General features: G+C 40.0%; 1 protein-coding gene across 3 annotated transcripts in view; it reads right to left on the bottom strand.

Moving 5' to 3' along the window:
* Positions 1–14,479, bottom strand: part of AGO2 (argonaute RISC catalytic component 2) — a 72,481-nt gene that overhangs the window by 31,502 nt on the left and 26,500 nt on the right. The window contains exons 3-7 of one of the 3 annotated variants that reach the window (XM_054057954.1): positions 12,065–12,185; positions 6,777–6,961; positions 5,353–5,489; positions 5,079–5,213; positions 1,451–1,538 (exon numbers count right to left, since the gene is read on the bottom strand). In XM_054057954.1, coding sequence (XP_053913929.1) covers positions 1,451–1,538; positions 5,079–5,213; positions 5,353–5,489; positions 6,777–6,961; positions 12,065–12,185 — 666 coding nt within the window. The remainder of the gene's footprint in view (positions 1–1,450; positions 1,539–5,078; positions 5,214–5,352; positions 5,490–6,776; positions 6,962–12,064; positions 12,186–14,479) is intronic. The other 2 variants (XM_054057955.1, XM_054057956.1) reach the window with 2 other exon arrangements.

Here is a 14,479-nt window from a genome sequence, read left to right as displayed (position 1 = left end):
GCTCAATACATTTCTTGGCACAAGGTAAGCTGACTGGAAATTAAACTTATCTTGCTGAAATGACGTAAGTGTACTTCTATAATTAAGATTCATGCATCTTATAGAGCCACAGAAGGCTATTTCTGTCATGCTCTCAATACCTGAAGCTCTAAAGTAAGTTTCCTAAGAACTGGTGTCTTAGAGACAAACACTAATGCTTTCTGCTTATTTGGGATACTTGCAGCACTGTATTTTATGATATAGAATCATAAAACAATAGAATTGCTTGTTTGGAAAAGACCTTTGAGATCATCTACTCCAGTTGTACCTGTCCACTACCAAACCACATCCCTGAGCATCTCATCTACCTGCCTTTTGAATACCTCCAACGATGGTGGCTCCACCACCTCCCCGGGCAGCTCATGATGGCGCCTGAGAACCCTTTTTGTGAAGAAATTTTTCCTAATGTCTAATCTGAACCTCCCCTGGTACAAGGTGAGGCCATTTCCTCTCATCCTATCACTTGTTACTTGGGAGAAGAGACAACATGCACCTCACTGCAACCTCCTTTCAAGGAGTTGTAGACAGTGATAAGCTCTCCCCTCAGCCTCTTCTTCTCCAGGCTAAACAACCCCAGTTCCCTCAGTCACCTCTCACAAGGCTTGTTCTCCAGCCCCTTCATCAACTTCGTTATCCTTCTCTGGATGTGCTCCAGCACCTCAATGTCTTTCTTGTAGTGCATATGCCACCCACAGAAGATAGTAAGCCTAGTCTGAGAGTCGCAAAACCACTTCTTGCTTCAGAAATGCATTTCTCTTTCTATATATTACAAATATGTTTCCATATATGGACACATATTTGCATCTGCTTACATCAAAGTGGCACAAATGTTGTCTTTTCATTACAATAATACATTACTGAAACAATATGAAACAAAGCCTAAACAATTAAATATCAGATTTATATATTGATCGGTTATCTCGTACAAAGCTGGTATCAAGTTTTGTTCCATAAGCTACTTTCTTAAAAATGGGAATAAATACCTCCACATACGAGTTAGCTGGAAATCTCTGGTTAGTGATCAAAAATAAACATTTTTTCCAGAGCTAAAATAGGTCGGTAATATGCAAGACTAGAAAGCTGATCCCCACTGCCAGTACTCTTCTACTGAACAATTCTGGGAAACATGCTACTGACAGGGCATCTTGTTCTTTCAATGCTGAAGAAATCCATAAGTGAAAACAACAACACAAATTTAAAACAAAGGTGTTGGTTCAAATGCCACGACATTCATAACAGAATAAAAATAGAACAAAAAGAGCAATAAAATTGGGAAAATACTTCAAAACGTGTTTTAAATGCACTGACCAAAGTATCGTTTTCAAGACAACTTTTCCTGTCAGTAAGGCAGGCAAGATGTTTCTCCAGACTAAGATTAAACATACGCTTAAAAAGAAGCAAAATACTTTACGTTTGGTGACTTGCTGGTCGTCTGGTGACATTGCACACTCTGTACTTTCTTTTCATCTGTCCACAGTGTGTTATCTCCACCTTCAGACCTAAAAATTGGAAAACACATTATCAGCATTTCTTCCAAATCAAGGCGTCAATCCCCTAAATTGCTACATAAGACCACTGAAACTGTGCAGTAAAGCTGTTCAACGTTTAGCCTGTTCGAAGTGACAAAGGGTATCCCAGACAGAACTCAAAAAAAACAGTTTGTAATCTTAAAATTCAAAACCTATGAGCTTCAGTCAAGGTTAGCCAAAGAATTTGAGAGACACGATGAACCCCAGAGCCCCAAGAGGTCACAGATAAAGCTGAATGCATTCAATGAACTCCAATTCTGTGCCTTTAAGGTTAAAGTCCAAGATGGCAGAAGGACAAAAAGGGCACGGAACCTAACTGAAACCAAAAGCCTGTTTTGACTTTATGTATAAACATATATTGTCCATGAGACCTCCAACTACTGCAACCAAACTTGAAATGATGGATCGAGGAGGGAGAAGTACCCATGCAGCCTCTGGGAGCCCAAGGGAATGAGGCCACGGGGCTTTACTCCTCATGAAGACAAATAACTGTTGCAAACCCCTTGACACAAGAGCTGAGCCTACCTGAAAGCCAGTAACATCATTTATTCCAGAAGAATAAATTATTCACTCAAAACCAGCACAACACAGCTACTTGAAAAGAACTGCTTCTAATTTACCATTATCCCCAAATATAAGCTTGGATACAGCGTTTTCATTTCTATTTCATGCTCAGGCACAAACAGATGTAGGTGGGCTATTAGATATAGGAAGCTGAATGTGTGGGGACGGGACAGAGGAGGCTGTAGACACAAATCCCTTGTATATCTGCATGTGCACATAAATTCAGGCTGTTGCTGAGAAACAGTGCATATTTCCCCTATCTGTCAAAGGCTAATAACTTGCCAAACAACATATTCATCTTTCCACATAATTTGTTATGGCTCAAAGCACCATCTATCGTGAAACCTTCAATAAACATCAAGCTTACGTGAATACTACCAAAATCTGTATCACAGCATTTTCATGAGAAGATTGACTGCTACCTCAATACCTCAATTTACAACTAGCCTTGCTGCAAATTTGGTGTGACTTCTTCTACCTGAAGCACGAAAATGCTCACCAAAAAAAAATGAAAAAAACTGCTGGCAATCCAGTGCGTGGTTATTTTAACAAGTACAAATGCAGGATTTATTGATACTTTTCTTGCTAACTTCTAGTTGGGCAAAGATGATTTCTTGGAGATTTTGTGGAAACAAGGAAGCCACGTGATAGATTTAGGGAGTTTGCTTTTCTTTCTTAACTTGCTTTCTTTCTATCAAGCATATCATGAAGGAAGGACCCTGATTTTTCCAGAAGAGGGAAGATTTAGATTAGACATTAGGAAGAAATTTTTTTTCTGTGAGGGTGGTGAAGCACTGGAACCAGTTGCCCAGAGAAGTTGTGGATGCCCCATCCCTGGAAGTGTTCAAGGCCAGGCTGGATGGGACTTTGAGCAACCTGATCTGGTGGGTGTCCCTGCTCATGGCAGGGGGGTTGGAACTTGATGATCTTTATGGTCCCTTCCAATCCAGACCATTCTACGATTCTACGAAAGCTTCAGTGAACACAAACAGTAAGATTCCTTCCTCCTACTCTTTGATTCAGTCATTACATGTTAAAATATCTCTAATTTACATCCAGGAATGTGTACGTACGAAATACACCCAAGTATGCAAAACCACATTCCTAAATTATTACTAAAACCTGGAATACAAAAATCTTGACATCAGTAATCCGGAAAATTTAGGATCGGGTAATTTTTTATTTAAAAAAAGATGGAAATTCTAGTCCTTACATATGTTTCAAAATCATCAGATTGGGAACTGGAGTATCTTTGTGATAGAACCGGGACTGGCACTACTAATACATTTCAGAAGTGAAAAACCGACATTTTATTTCTAACTGTGAACTCGTATTTACTCTGGAGATAGAAGTGCTTTAAAATGACTCAAGCACCACAGTAATATAACTTCTGAATACAATAAAGCAATATTACTGACATAATAAGAGATGCTGCTCTATACGCTGAAAAGCAAACATCTCAGTAGTATCTCTGCACTGAGATGCTCTCAGATACCAACACACACCTGCAACTGTGACGTGACACTTTATGAAGTGACTGGACGGTGGTGAGACACAAATAAATGAAGATACGTCAAGAGAACTTACATTTAAATGAGGAGAAGCTTGCACAAATCACAATCCGTTAACTAATCTCACTAAAATGAATTACCACCCATCTGCTAGAAACTTCCAGTTCAGCCCATCACTTACATTAAAACATATCACGTTTGTGGTTTCACTAAAGCACTTCCATTAGGAGCAAAGCTAATTAAACTACCCCACTACACTCTACGTGCAATACAGAAAATACGCACGCATATATAATTAACATTGAGTCTTGAGGACACCTGATAAATTAGTTATGTCCATGTGTGAGCTCTAAATGTGGCTGGGGAGCACCTCCCATATGAGGACAGGCTGAGAGAGTTGGGGTTGTTCAGCCTGGAGAAGAGAAAGGCTCCAGGGAGACCTTAGAGCAGCTTTCCAGTACTTAAGGGGGTCTTAAAGGAAAGCTGTGGCTCTCTATCAGGAAGTGTAGGGATACGACAAGTGGGAACAGTCTGAGGCTTAAAGAGGGGAGATTTAGATTAGAAATCAGGACAAAATGTTTTACTGTGAGGGTGGTGAGGCACTGGCAGAGGTTGCCCCAAGAAGTTGTGGAAGCCCCCTCCCCAGAGGTGTTCAAGGCCAGGCTGGATGAGGCTTTGAGCAACCTGGTGCAATGGAAGGCATCCCTGTCCATAGCACAGGGGGTGGAACTTTAAGGTCCTTTCTGACCCAAACCATTCTATGAGTAACTCCTTATGCTAGTGATTCACCAAATCTGAAGCCACATACTTACCCTGAACTGACTATACTTTGATTATACTCACAAAGTGACTCTGTCAAGCTACAGAGATTAACCAACGTACTAAGAAAAAAGGACAAGTAGACTGAAATATAAAATTGATCAGATTTCTGAAAGTCTTGAAATACATGGAAGTAATGAAACAATTATTTCCTCTCAGTTTTACTCAGAAAGTGTATGCACTGCTTGTTCTGACAATCTGTCTCTCAAAAAAGCAAGAAAGCTGGAAAGGGACTATTCATAAAGGCTTGAGGTGATAGGACGAGGGGAATGGGTATAAACTAGAGAGGGACAGATTCAGACTAGACATTAGGAAGAATTTCTTCACCATGAGAGTGGTGAGACACTGGAACAGGTTGCCGAGGGAAGTTGTGGATGCCTCATCCCTGGAGGTGTTCAAAGCCAGGCTGGATGGGGTCTTGGGCAGCCTGATCTAGTGAGATGTCCCTGCCCATGGCAGGGGGGGTTGGAACTAGATGATCTTTGAAGTCCCTTCCAACCCCAACTATTCTATGATTGTATGACTCTAATGCCACTGCTATAGGAAATATTTTGAACACGTACTAGTAACACACTGTCAGACAGAACAAAGCAGTTTTAAGTAATTTCATTATTACCTTTTATTTCTTTGGTAAACTTTACCCTTTGGGAATCTGTCAGAGGTTTTTGTTGTTCTTCAATACTTTTGAAGTCCAAAACTTCACATACAAACTCGATAACTGGCTGTGCTTTGTAAAATGCAGTTGCAGACACTGTAGACAAAAAAATGTTAATGCTATATTACAACAATACCGAGGAAATTCTTAAATAATCCAATAAATGGAACTAAATTTTTGCCTTCCTATAGAAAGAGAAGGAAGGAGCAATGAAAGATTTTTTTATAGGACCTACCATCAATATTTAACATCATTTTCCATAATGACGGTCTGACTGACTGATGGAAGCCAAACCAAACTTCTCTGCCACCACCCAATGGATTTGAGCACCCTTCTGATGCTGTAAAAAAAGATCGCCCCACAGGAGTATATCTGCAATAAAGAAAATAAATTCAGAGCATAAAATTATAGCAAAAAAATTGCTAATGCAAATCCCTATTCATAAAAGCATAGAAATGTCGGTGCTTCAAATTACCAGTCATCTGAGGAACCTCTCAAAATCCAGCTGGTTACAGTAAGAAACAGGCTACTATTTGTGTTTGTTTAAATTCCTTTTAAGTAAACTCTTTAACATACTCATTAATTCAAACAAAAAGCATTAATAAATTCTTTATGTACTCTTAAAAATTCAGCTCTGCTTCGGTAAGAAAATAATCAAACATCTCTGCTATTTAACCAACAATGTAATAATCTCTCTGCTTGTGCATAGCTTCCTCTGAAATCCATGGAAACTTTGCATGGGTGATCTAGCAAATATTTGTGCTGCCTCTTTCTTCTTGGTACTGCACACTTAATATCAGCCTGATCAAAACCAGCACTAAAGTATTTTTCTGAATAAAGATGTGTTGACTAACAGGTCTGGGTTGATTTTTCTGATGCAAAACCCGGCTAAAGTGATTTTTAAATTTTTTTCATCCTTAATGGGAGGATAATGTCAATGTAATAAGGCTATTGAAAGTTATTTACATAAATTTAACTCATTTTCCCTGTTTAGTCCTTCAAAATGGGAAAGTTCAGCTCTACTAAGCTTCGTTCTTTACTTTCCAATTGAATGTAATTTGAACAGTGGTTGTAAGTGATTTGGTTCATGGCTGAATTAAATCCAGGAGCTCTTGCGTTTGACTGCAGATGCTGTAGACCCCACTTGCTTGGAGTAAAACCAAATCACTTTCACGTTTTTCTTTTGTATAAAAGCAGTTACACTGGGTGACATTAATGGCCCCCCAGCACAATATCCCTTAGACAAAACTGGTAATAAACATCTGCCCTGGGACACAGAGGAAAAGGGTAACAAGCATTTTCAAACCACTCTCACATGTCTAAAACCTCCAACTACTTTCCATGCAGAGAGGGCTTCCTTCTCTGAGGTCTACAGAGAAAAGGGGTATGAGTGAGATGGCAGGGCACCCCCAACCCAAGAGCACACATACATGGAGCAAGTCTGAAGAACAGTGGGGAAAGAGACTTGAGTACAGGCTGGAGGCTACTAATTCCACTATGAGAGCAATAAAGCATGGTATTGCCTCTTGCCTGAGCATGCCATCTGCTAGACAGCTCTCATTTTGGTTGCGCTCTGAAAGCACGACCTACCCAAAAAGCCATCGAAGCAATTCAAGTAACACCACAACCTCCTAAACAACGTCAAGATCTTCCCCTCACCTCATGGAAGGCAAGTGCCTCATCACTACATCCAGTGCCTGGATGGTTTCAAACGGAACACTTGGCAGCCGACCAGAAAGAGCATCATGTAATGCCTGCAAACTCACACAGGACATCCACTTTATAGCCACCTTAAATATTCTGTCCTTTCCTTCTCCTGGCAGCGTGACCTCCAGTTCCACCTGCAACAATGCCAAACAACAAACCAAGATGATTCTTTCCATTTAAAAGGGAAAACAGAAGGGGCTTGGAAGGGACGATGGATTCCTCTGAACAGTGCTAGGAAGTATGGAAGGAGACAAAAAACAATGATGAAGAAACAACACACATTAGGCACAGCCTCTTTTTACAGCTAGATCTTTCCAAAGATGTAGTTCAGAAAGCTGGTGTGCTTCCCAGCTGGCATCTATCTCCCTGTTTAAGGCTACGCTATAATTTGACAGTGTTTGTGTGTCAACAGGGAGGTCTTCATGAAGATCCGACAACCTCGTTTCAGATACCTAACACGTACCGATGCATCACTGCTCACACCAGCTCCCGCATGCCTGAAGTAAAACGTGGTCTGTCTCTACCTGCCAAGACTCACAAATTTCTGTATTTGCTCTCTAAAGCACCAGGGTGTTTTACATGTTATTACTTTAGACATCATTCAAACGAGAGAAAATAAATCCACAAGGAGCCTTCAAAGGGAAAAAAACCCCTCAAAACAAGAACACCTCTCGAAACAAACAAACAAAAAACCAACCACAAAACATACCAACCCAAAAACCTCTTTATTTTTAAATAGCAAGGAAAGAATAAATGATGATCCCCAAGTACCAGTGATGCTATCAGGCAGGAAACACTGGTACTGCTTTGACGTGTTATGCCAAACTTTGAATTTTTTGTTTAAAACCCACTGGCAAACTACATTCTGGTAAATTACTTCAGCCGATTACTTGTAATTACTTGTAATGTTGATTTCTCCTCTTTATTAAAACAAAGAAAGCCTGAGCACTGAAGTTCTTAAACCAACTGAAACTAAAGCTTGTCTGAAACGATTAGCAGTTCCGGGAGTCACTATAAGAAATAACAAGATCAGAGTATCCTTTGTGCTAGATATAAACAAAAAAACATTGTATTTTCCTGTCCTAGGGAGGTTACAATTTAAATATAAAAGGCATTCACTCAACAGACAAACTGTAATTAGTGGGCTAGCAAAAATAATACATGGATAAAGGCAAGCTAAGATATACAATCATCTAGTCTTTTGAGACAGTTGACATCTTAGGTCAAAAAATAGGAACGAAAGATAAAAAACAAATAACAAGCCTTCCCGTACGCCAGAAAAACAAGTTTGCAATTTATAGTAGGCAGTCAAAATTAATATTACAGCTATATCTCTTCTATAGTATAAACATCACTCAGCAGGAGTTGAGGAAAGAGCTGTATGGCCATGGGAGAGCAATGGAAACTGGAGTTGCCGTTCGGAATCTGGCCCAGATGGTTAAATCTGCTGAAAAGCTCTGTAAATAAAGCTACAGGCTTTCAGCTGACACAAGCTGGAAGCTTTCTATGGAACCATTTTTTCCCCTATGCCATCAGAAAGTCTCCAATTTGCATCTCATTTACAGTGGATAAAGATACCTGCTGCACCTGAACTGCATTTTCCTTCAAACTTCTCTCCTCTTCCAAATCAAGTTTCATAATTTCTATTATTTCAAATACTTTCAATATGCAACTTGTCTGAATATTAACATTTTGGTACCCTTAATCTAAAAAAATGCTGAGAGAGTTGGGATTGTTCAGCCTAGAGAAAAGAATGCTCCAGGGAGAGCTTATAGCAGCCTTCCAGTACCTGAAGGGATCCTACAGGAAAGCTGCGGAGGGGCTCTTTATCAGGGAACGCAGGGATAGGACGAGGGGCAATAATTTTAAGCTGAATGAGGGGAGATTTAGATGACATATTAGGATGAAATTTTTGGCTGTGAGGGTGGTGAGGCACTGGAACTGGTTGCCCCAAGAAGTCGTGAATGCCTCATCCCTGGAAGTTTTCAAGGCCAGGTTGGATGAGGCTTTGAGCAACCTGATCCAGTTGGAGGTCTTCCTGCCCACAGCAGTAGGAGTTAAACTGGGTGATCTATGAAATACATGAATAATACAGTAGTTGAGCACAAAGCCACAGTTAGAGGTGACCTGGGCTTGCTTTCAGAACCTATGAGGAGAGAGTAGACTATTAATATCTTTATACCTTGACAGTGTCCTATACACCTCTTCCTTCTCAACATGCATGAGTAAAAACTACAAAGAATTCTGTTAATATTTACATATTCCATATTTGTTCCAAAGAATCTAAAGAAATGAAGGAATTAAAGAGTGAAAATAAGGTGCGATAAGGAAGGAATGAGAATAGAAACCAGAAAAGTTTGAGAGCCTTTATGTAACACAAAAAATTAGAAAAAGAAGCAGGGTCATCTGCAAGGACAAAAAAAAATAACAACTACCAGAATAACAACTACTGACACAAGATGAAGACAGAGTGCATTAATTAAGTTAAAGAGCAACAGGAGGGAAAATAATGTTCGCAATTTGGTGTGAACCTTCTGTTCAGCATCAGTTTTTCCACTACAGATGCACACTGCACGTAAATCAAGATCCTCTTCCACTAGAATAATGATCATTTATTAATCATTGTATGCTCATGAATCTTTTCAATATGGTCCAAAATGAAATCACTTTTATGTATAGAATGGCCAAAAAAACCCCAGAGAAACTTAATCCATTTATGCTGGAGGAAAGGCCTCATACCTACTAGCTTTACACTGGCTTAAAATGTGCTTAAACCAATTTAGCACCATGCAAATACTCCCCTCCTTAAGGTAAATTTCCTCATATCAGATTTAAAACAGTTGAATATTTATCTTTATTAGCTCCTTCCCCCAGGAGAATAACATACATATCATATACATACAGCATAATAGTATACATACAGAATATACATACAGCAGAAAAACTCAAAGTCCTATATCCCGTGGGAAATAGGGAAAAGTTTGGAGTTTATTAAAAGTGAGCCTAAAAGCGAGCCACATATGAAAGTGTCTGAACCATCCTCTGTGTCAACCTCCACTAAAACCACTCTCCTCAGTGACTGTCTTTTGCAAACAACCATCGCTAGATAGTTTTGTCCCACCCAAAATGGTTAACAAAACCATTAAAGTCAGCCTTTTCCCAAGTGTAGGTTACAACGTGCATTTGCATGGACATGAAGGAATCAAAGCATCAAAAGCATTTCCTGCTGACACATTGTCACTAGATTTCATTTTTACCACTTAATTTACTACCTGTGGGCTTTAAAATCCAGAGCATCAAGAATTGAGCCCAGTTGGGTCAGCAGGTATTCAGGCATGGAATAAGAGGAGGCCATCTCATCCAGTTCCCAATATCAGCACCTCAAAGTCTCATTAGAGCCAAGGTTTCATTTAATCCCAGTCTGTTTATCCTCCTTAGATAAACTATTTTTCATTTACCTTTACTTATTAAATGCAGAAATGCATACTTGTCATAAAATACATTGTCAGTCATCTACAACTCGGGAATATTACAGTTATAAGGTAACTCTGTGTGCATTCAGAGGACTTGTTTAAAGCCCTAGGAGACACTCATCAATTATCGTACCACTTTTAGCAAACACTTCGCAATCTTGCACATCAAATCTGTAGGAAATGAAATACTATATGTGAAAGTGAAAAGAAGCGTTAACTCCAACTTTTCTCTGGGGGGGGGTGGCACTGGATGATCTGTAAAGTCCCTCCAACCTAAACCATTCTATGATTCTAATACTTTCAAATTACTCTTTTACGGTTTTCCTAGACATTAGCTCATCAGTTAATGTAAAATAATTAAGACTGGAGTAGAGACTGACCTTTACTGCACGACAGTCACTTAAACACATTTGGGGCAATAAAAATGAGACACATGAGATTGAAAGTTGATTCTGGTAGAAGCATTAACTATGTCAAGCACTGTGTGAGCATGCAACACGAGACACTGAAGAACAGCACAAACTATTCCACAGCATAATGCTACTCCACAGCATAATGCTACTCCATTTCGAATGACCTAAGCTCTGTTCCAAGTATTCACATTTCTCTCTATTTCCCTTTTTCTCTTATATTTTACTTTTCTAGGTAGCAATCCACTTCTACAGGATCAGACAGCCTTGCCCTGTAACTGTGTGTGCCTCACCTTACACCCACAGCAGGAGAGTACAATGGCCCCTAAGAAATGTCATAGTGTTAGCAATGACAGTGACTTCATCCGCAAGGGTTCATCATCTAAATAAAAAAGGCCACAGACAATTTGATCTGATATTAGACCATAGAAGCACAGGCTAAATTATTTCAAAGGGTTTGTTTGTTAGCATGTTCCAACGCAGTGCCTTCTGTTTCACCAGTCAATGGGTACAGGTTGGGGTATCTTTGCAGCTACAATTGGAAAGGGATAGATTTAGACTAGACATTAGGAAGAAATTCTTCACGATGAGGGTGGTGAGACACAGAACTAGGTTGCCCAGGGACATCATGGATGTCCCATCCCTGGAGGTGTTCAAGGCCAGGTTGGATGGGGCCTCGAGCAGCCCATGGCAGGGGGGTTGTTGACTAGATGATATTTAAGGTCCCTTCCAACGCAAACCATTCTATGATTCTATGATTCTACAACCGCAGCAAACAAAGAGGTCACCACTTCACATATGGAGCTGGCAAAGAGAACATGCAAGTCCTCTTCAGTTGCCCAAGGGGCTAAGCTAGCAGGTCTCTCTGTGCAGCTCAAATTATTTCGGCTCTCACATTGAAAGGAATCAGAGAAGAGGTTCCATACCACCACCAGAGGGATGGAGGAGTTTCTTCAGCTAGCGGATAGTGAGAATCGGCTTACAGTGGGCTCTGATGAGATTACCGAGCTGACACAATTGCTTGCTGATGCTGCTCCCCTCTCCCAAACCCAACTGTCCTTTCACTTTCTCTTAGCGCTGGTCTGGAGCTTGTCCGCTCTCTTGGGCAGTTGATCCAACAGAAACCATGTGAATGGGGAGAAAGAGAGGAAGGAAACAAGGGATATGGAAAGGGAGTGACCATTTTGATGGCAACAAATTCACACTTCTGTCCTGGCAAACCACACCCTAAGCAATGAGGCAACAGGAGGAGACATCTACTCCAGAAACATAACATCAGTTCATATTGGTTACTAAAAAGGCTCTGCAAATATTACATTAAAATCTCCAGTTAGGAACTTTTCTATTTAAAACTTACTTTATCTCTCCCAATGGGAAGTGGCATAGCTGTATAAAGGTTTTTTCTTCCATCAAACACTGGCTTGCGATCCCCAAAAATCTGGGTTTTAAAGTGCTGAACCATATGCTCCACTATTTCTCTGAAAATACAAGAAGATTACATTAATTCAACTTTTTACTTTTGATGTTAAGTAGCAAATGAACACTAACACTAATGTTTATGAATAGAGGCATTAGGTAAATGAAAGGATTCTCTGCTGTTGTGTATTAAAGGCAAGATTTGTTTGACTGATCTGAATTAAAGCAACATTTTCACAGACTAAACTGATTTTTTAAAGCAGTTATTTTTAGCTTTTTCAGATTGAAACTTTTCTTCCTCTTTTCTGTGACCTACTGGAAGTGGTAAAGCGAAAGCTCATGCTCTCGCAAGCTCAAAATGAGAGGTGCTTGGTATTCTCTTGGGGCTTCTGCTCCCTTCTTGCAGAGCCCTTTCTGCAGAGGGATAGTGGACCACAAGCTCAGCAGCCTGAGAAGCTTTCAAATACAGCCTTAGTGTAAGGACGATAGTCCCATGATGACAGTGGTAGATAAACTTTTTGAATTGCATTGTAGATTACTTCTAAATGTAATTGTTTTCACATACACAAAAAAACTGGGACCCGTCCATCAAAACTGGATACGTGCGTTTGTTGGGATCCACACGTACCAAAAATACATACCTTTAAGTATGGCTGGAATTAGGTTACACCTTTGTATGAGTGAGTTAATCACTAGCAAAGTTCTTGTTAAACAGCAGTATTTACACACTGGTCATGCAAAGCAGTTCACCAGCTGATGAGAGGTTGGGACAATAACACTCTTTAATGCCAAAGGTCTTTGCTCCAAATGTCTCAAAGAAACATCCTTCAGGCCATCTGTATCACAAGGCTGTAAAATCTGAAATCCATCAGTGGTCTGAAATAAACTGCCTACAAGATCCTTAACACACAGCCTGGGGCTAAAGGGCATTAAGAAGTTAAACTGACACAGAAAGGAAACCACGGAATGTTCTCTCTTCAGTACTGTTGTCAAGTAGCTGCTCAGAGACACTGCAGATGACCATTTCATACACCCTGACTTGCAAAGGTAATAAACACAGTGTATAATGCAAAGTTCTGAGATGAAACTCAACTCATTCAAGAAAAGAATGAAGACTGTTTTAAATGACAACTTCTCTGCTGTGTCCTAAGGCTTTAAGACAAGCATTGAAAGAAACTTCCCTGGCCTCAGAAGTATGAATAAAACCTGACCCAGTAATTTCTGCCTTGGGTCTGCAATGTCTGAATGAACAATTACAGAACTTGGGAGGGTGGGAGGAAAGAGGTATTTTTCAACTTTGAGTTAAAGACTAAGCAATGGAAAAAAACATGCTTTTACTGAGCAACTTCTTCCGATTAAGAACTACTTTATACAGAAACAAACACTTCCACTTAACATTTTCAAGCTTCAAACCACCTTTAGCGATGAGGCTCCTCAGCTGTGGGTGCAGACATCTTAATGAAAAGTCAGTTATTTTCCCCACATGAAGTTAAGAGACAAGTTATTTACCGATTCACTGACCCCAGCCCTTTGGGACTACTATTCTACCGAGATTATGCAAGCACACCAAGAACTAGGGGCCAGCGAGTGCAAGCAGAGTTCATTTGGAGCCTTGTGTGAGTCCTAGCTGTCCTCATGAATTAAACCAAGGGCATCCGTGATGCAGAACAAAGTTCACATGGCCCACTCTCTCTATCTAACTATCCAAATAGATCTGGGCTTCCTGCGCCATGCAAAGAACTGTAGCCAGACTGTACTAGTTCTGCACACTGGCACATTGTCTCAGCTTTGTGTTTTCCAGGCCTGCTCCAGCTCATATCACATCGGCATGGAGCTTGCATGGACACTGCACACATCCTTGCAGTGTCACAGCCCAAGCTGTAGTAAGCCCTAGGATAAAACTGAAGAACAAAGCTAGGACAGATGAGAGAGCAGCATAAATGAAAATAAAATCTCCCTCTATCCTTTCTAGAGGCTACAACCTGTAAAATAATGGTAAAAACTATTTACTATAAATATATATCTGAATTATACAAGCAGAATGCTAGAAACGTGTAAGCCAGCTGAAAAAAACTATAATTGAGAAGCAGATAACGTGTGCATCCGGCAAAATTCCATATGCATACAGACAGATACACAAATACAGGTATACACATAAAAAAAATAGGTGTATACACACACATACATACAAATATAGGTACAGATGTAGGACTGAAAGGTCATAGCTCACAATAAAACAGGTGCAGGTGAGTGCATATACATCTACAGTGTATCACAAGAATACATATGAAAAGAAATAAAGCATATACTTCATTAAGTGAATCCAATTTGTATTCTTCCCACACTGCACAGAGAG

Source organism: Cuculus canorus, chromosome 2, assembly GCF_017976375.1.
Source record: "Cuculus canorus isolate bCucCan1 chromosome 2, bCucCan1.pri, whole genome shotgun sequence".
In the NCBI taxonomy this organism is placed as follows: domain Eukaryota; kingdom Metazoa; phylum Chordata; class Aves; order Cuculiformes; family Cuculidae; genus Cuculus; species Cuculus canorus.
The sequence above is the reverse complement of the archived record's forward strand: the minus strand, read 5'-3'. Positions and strand labels throughout refer to the sequence as shown.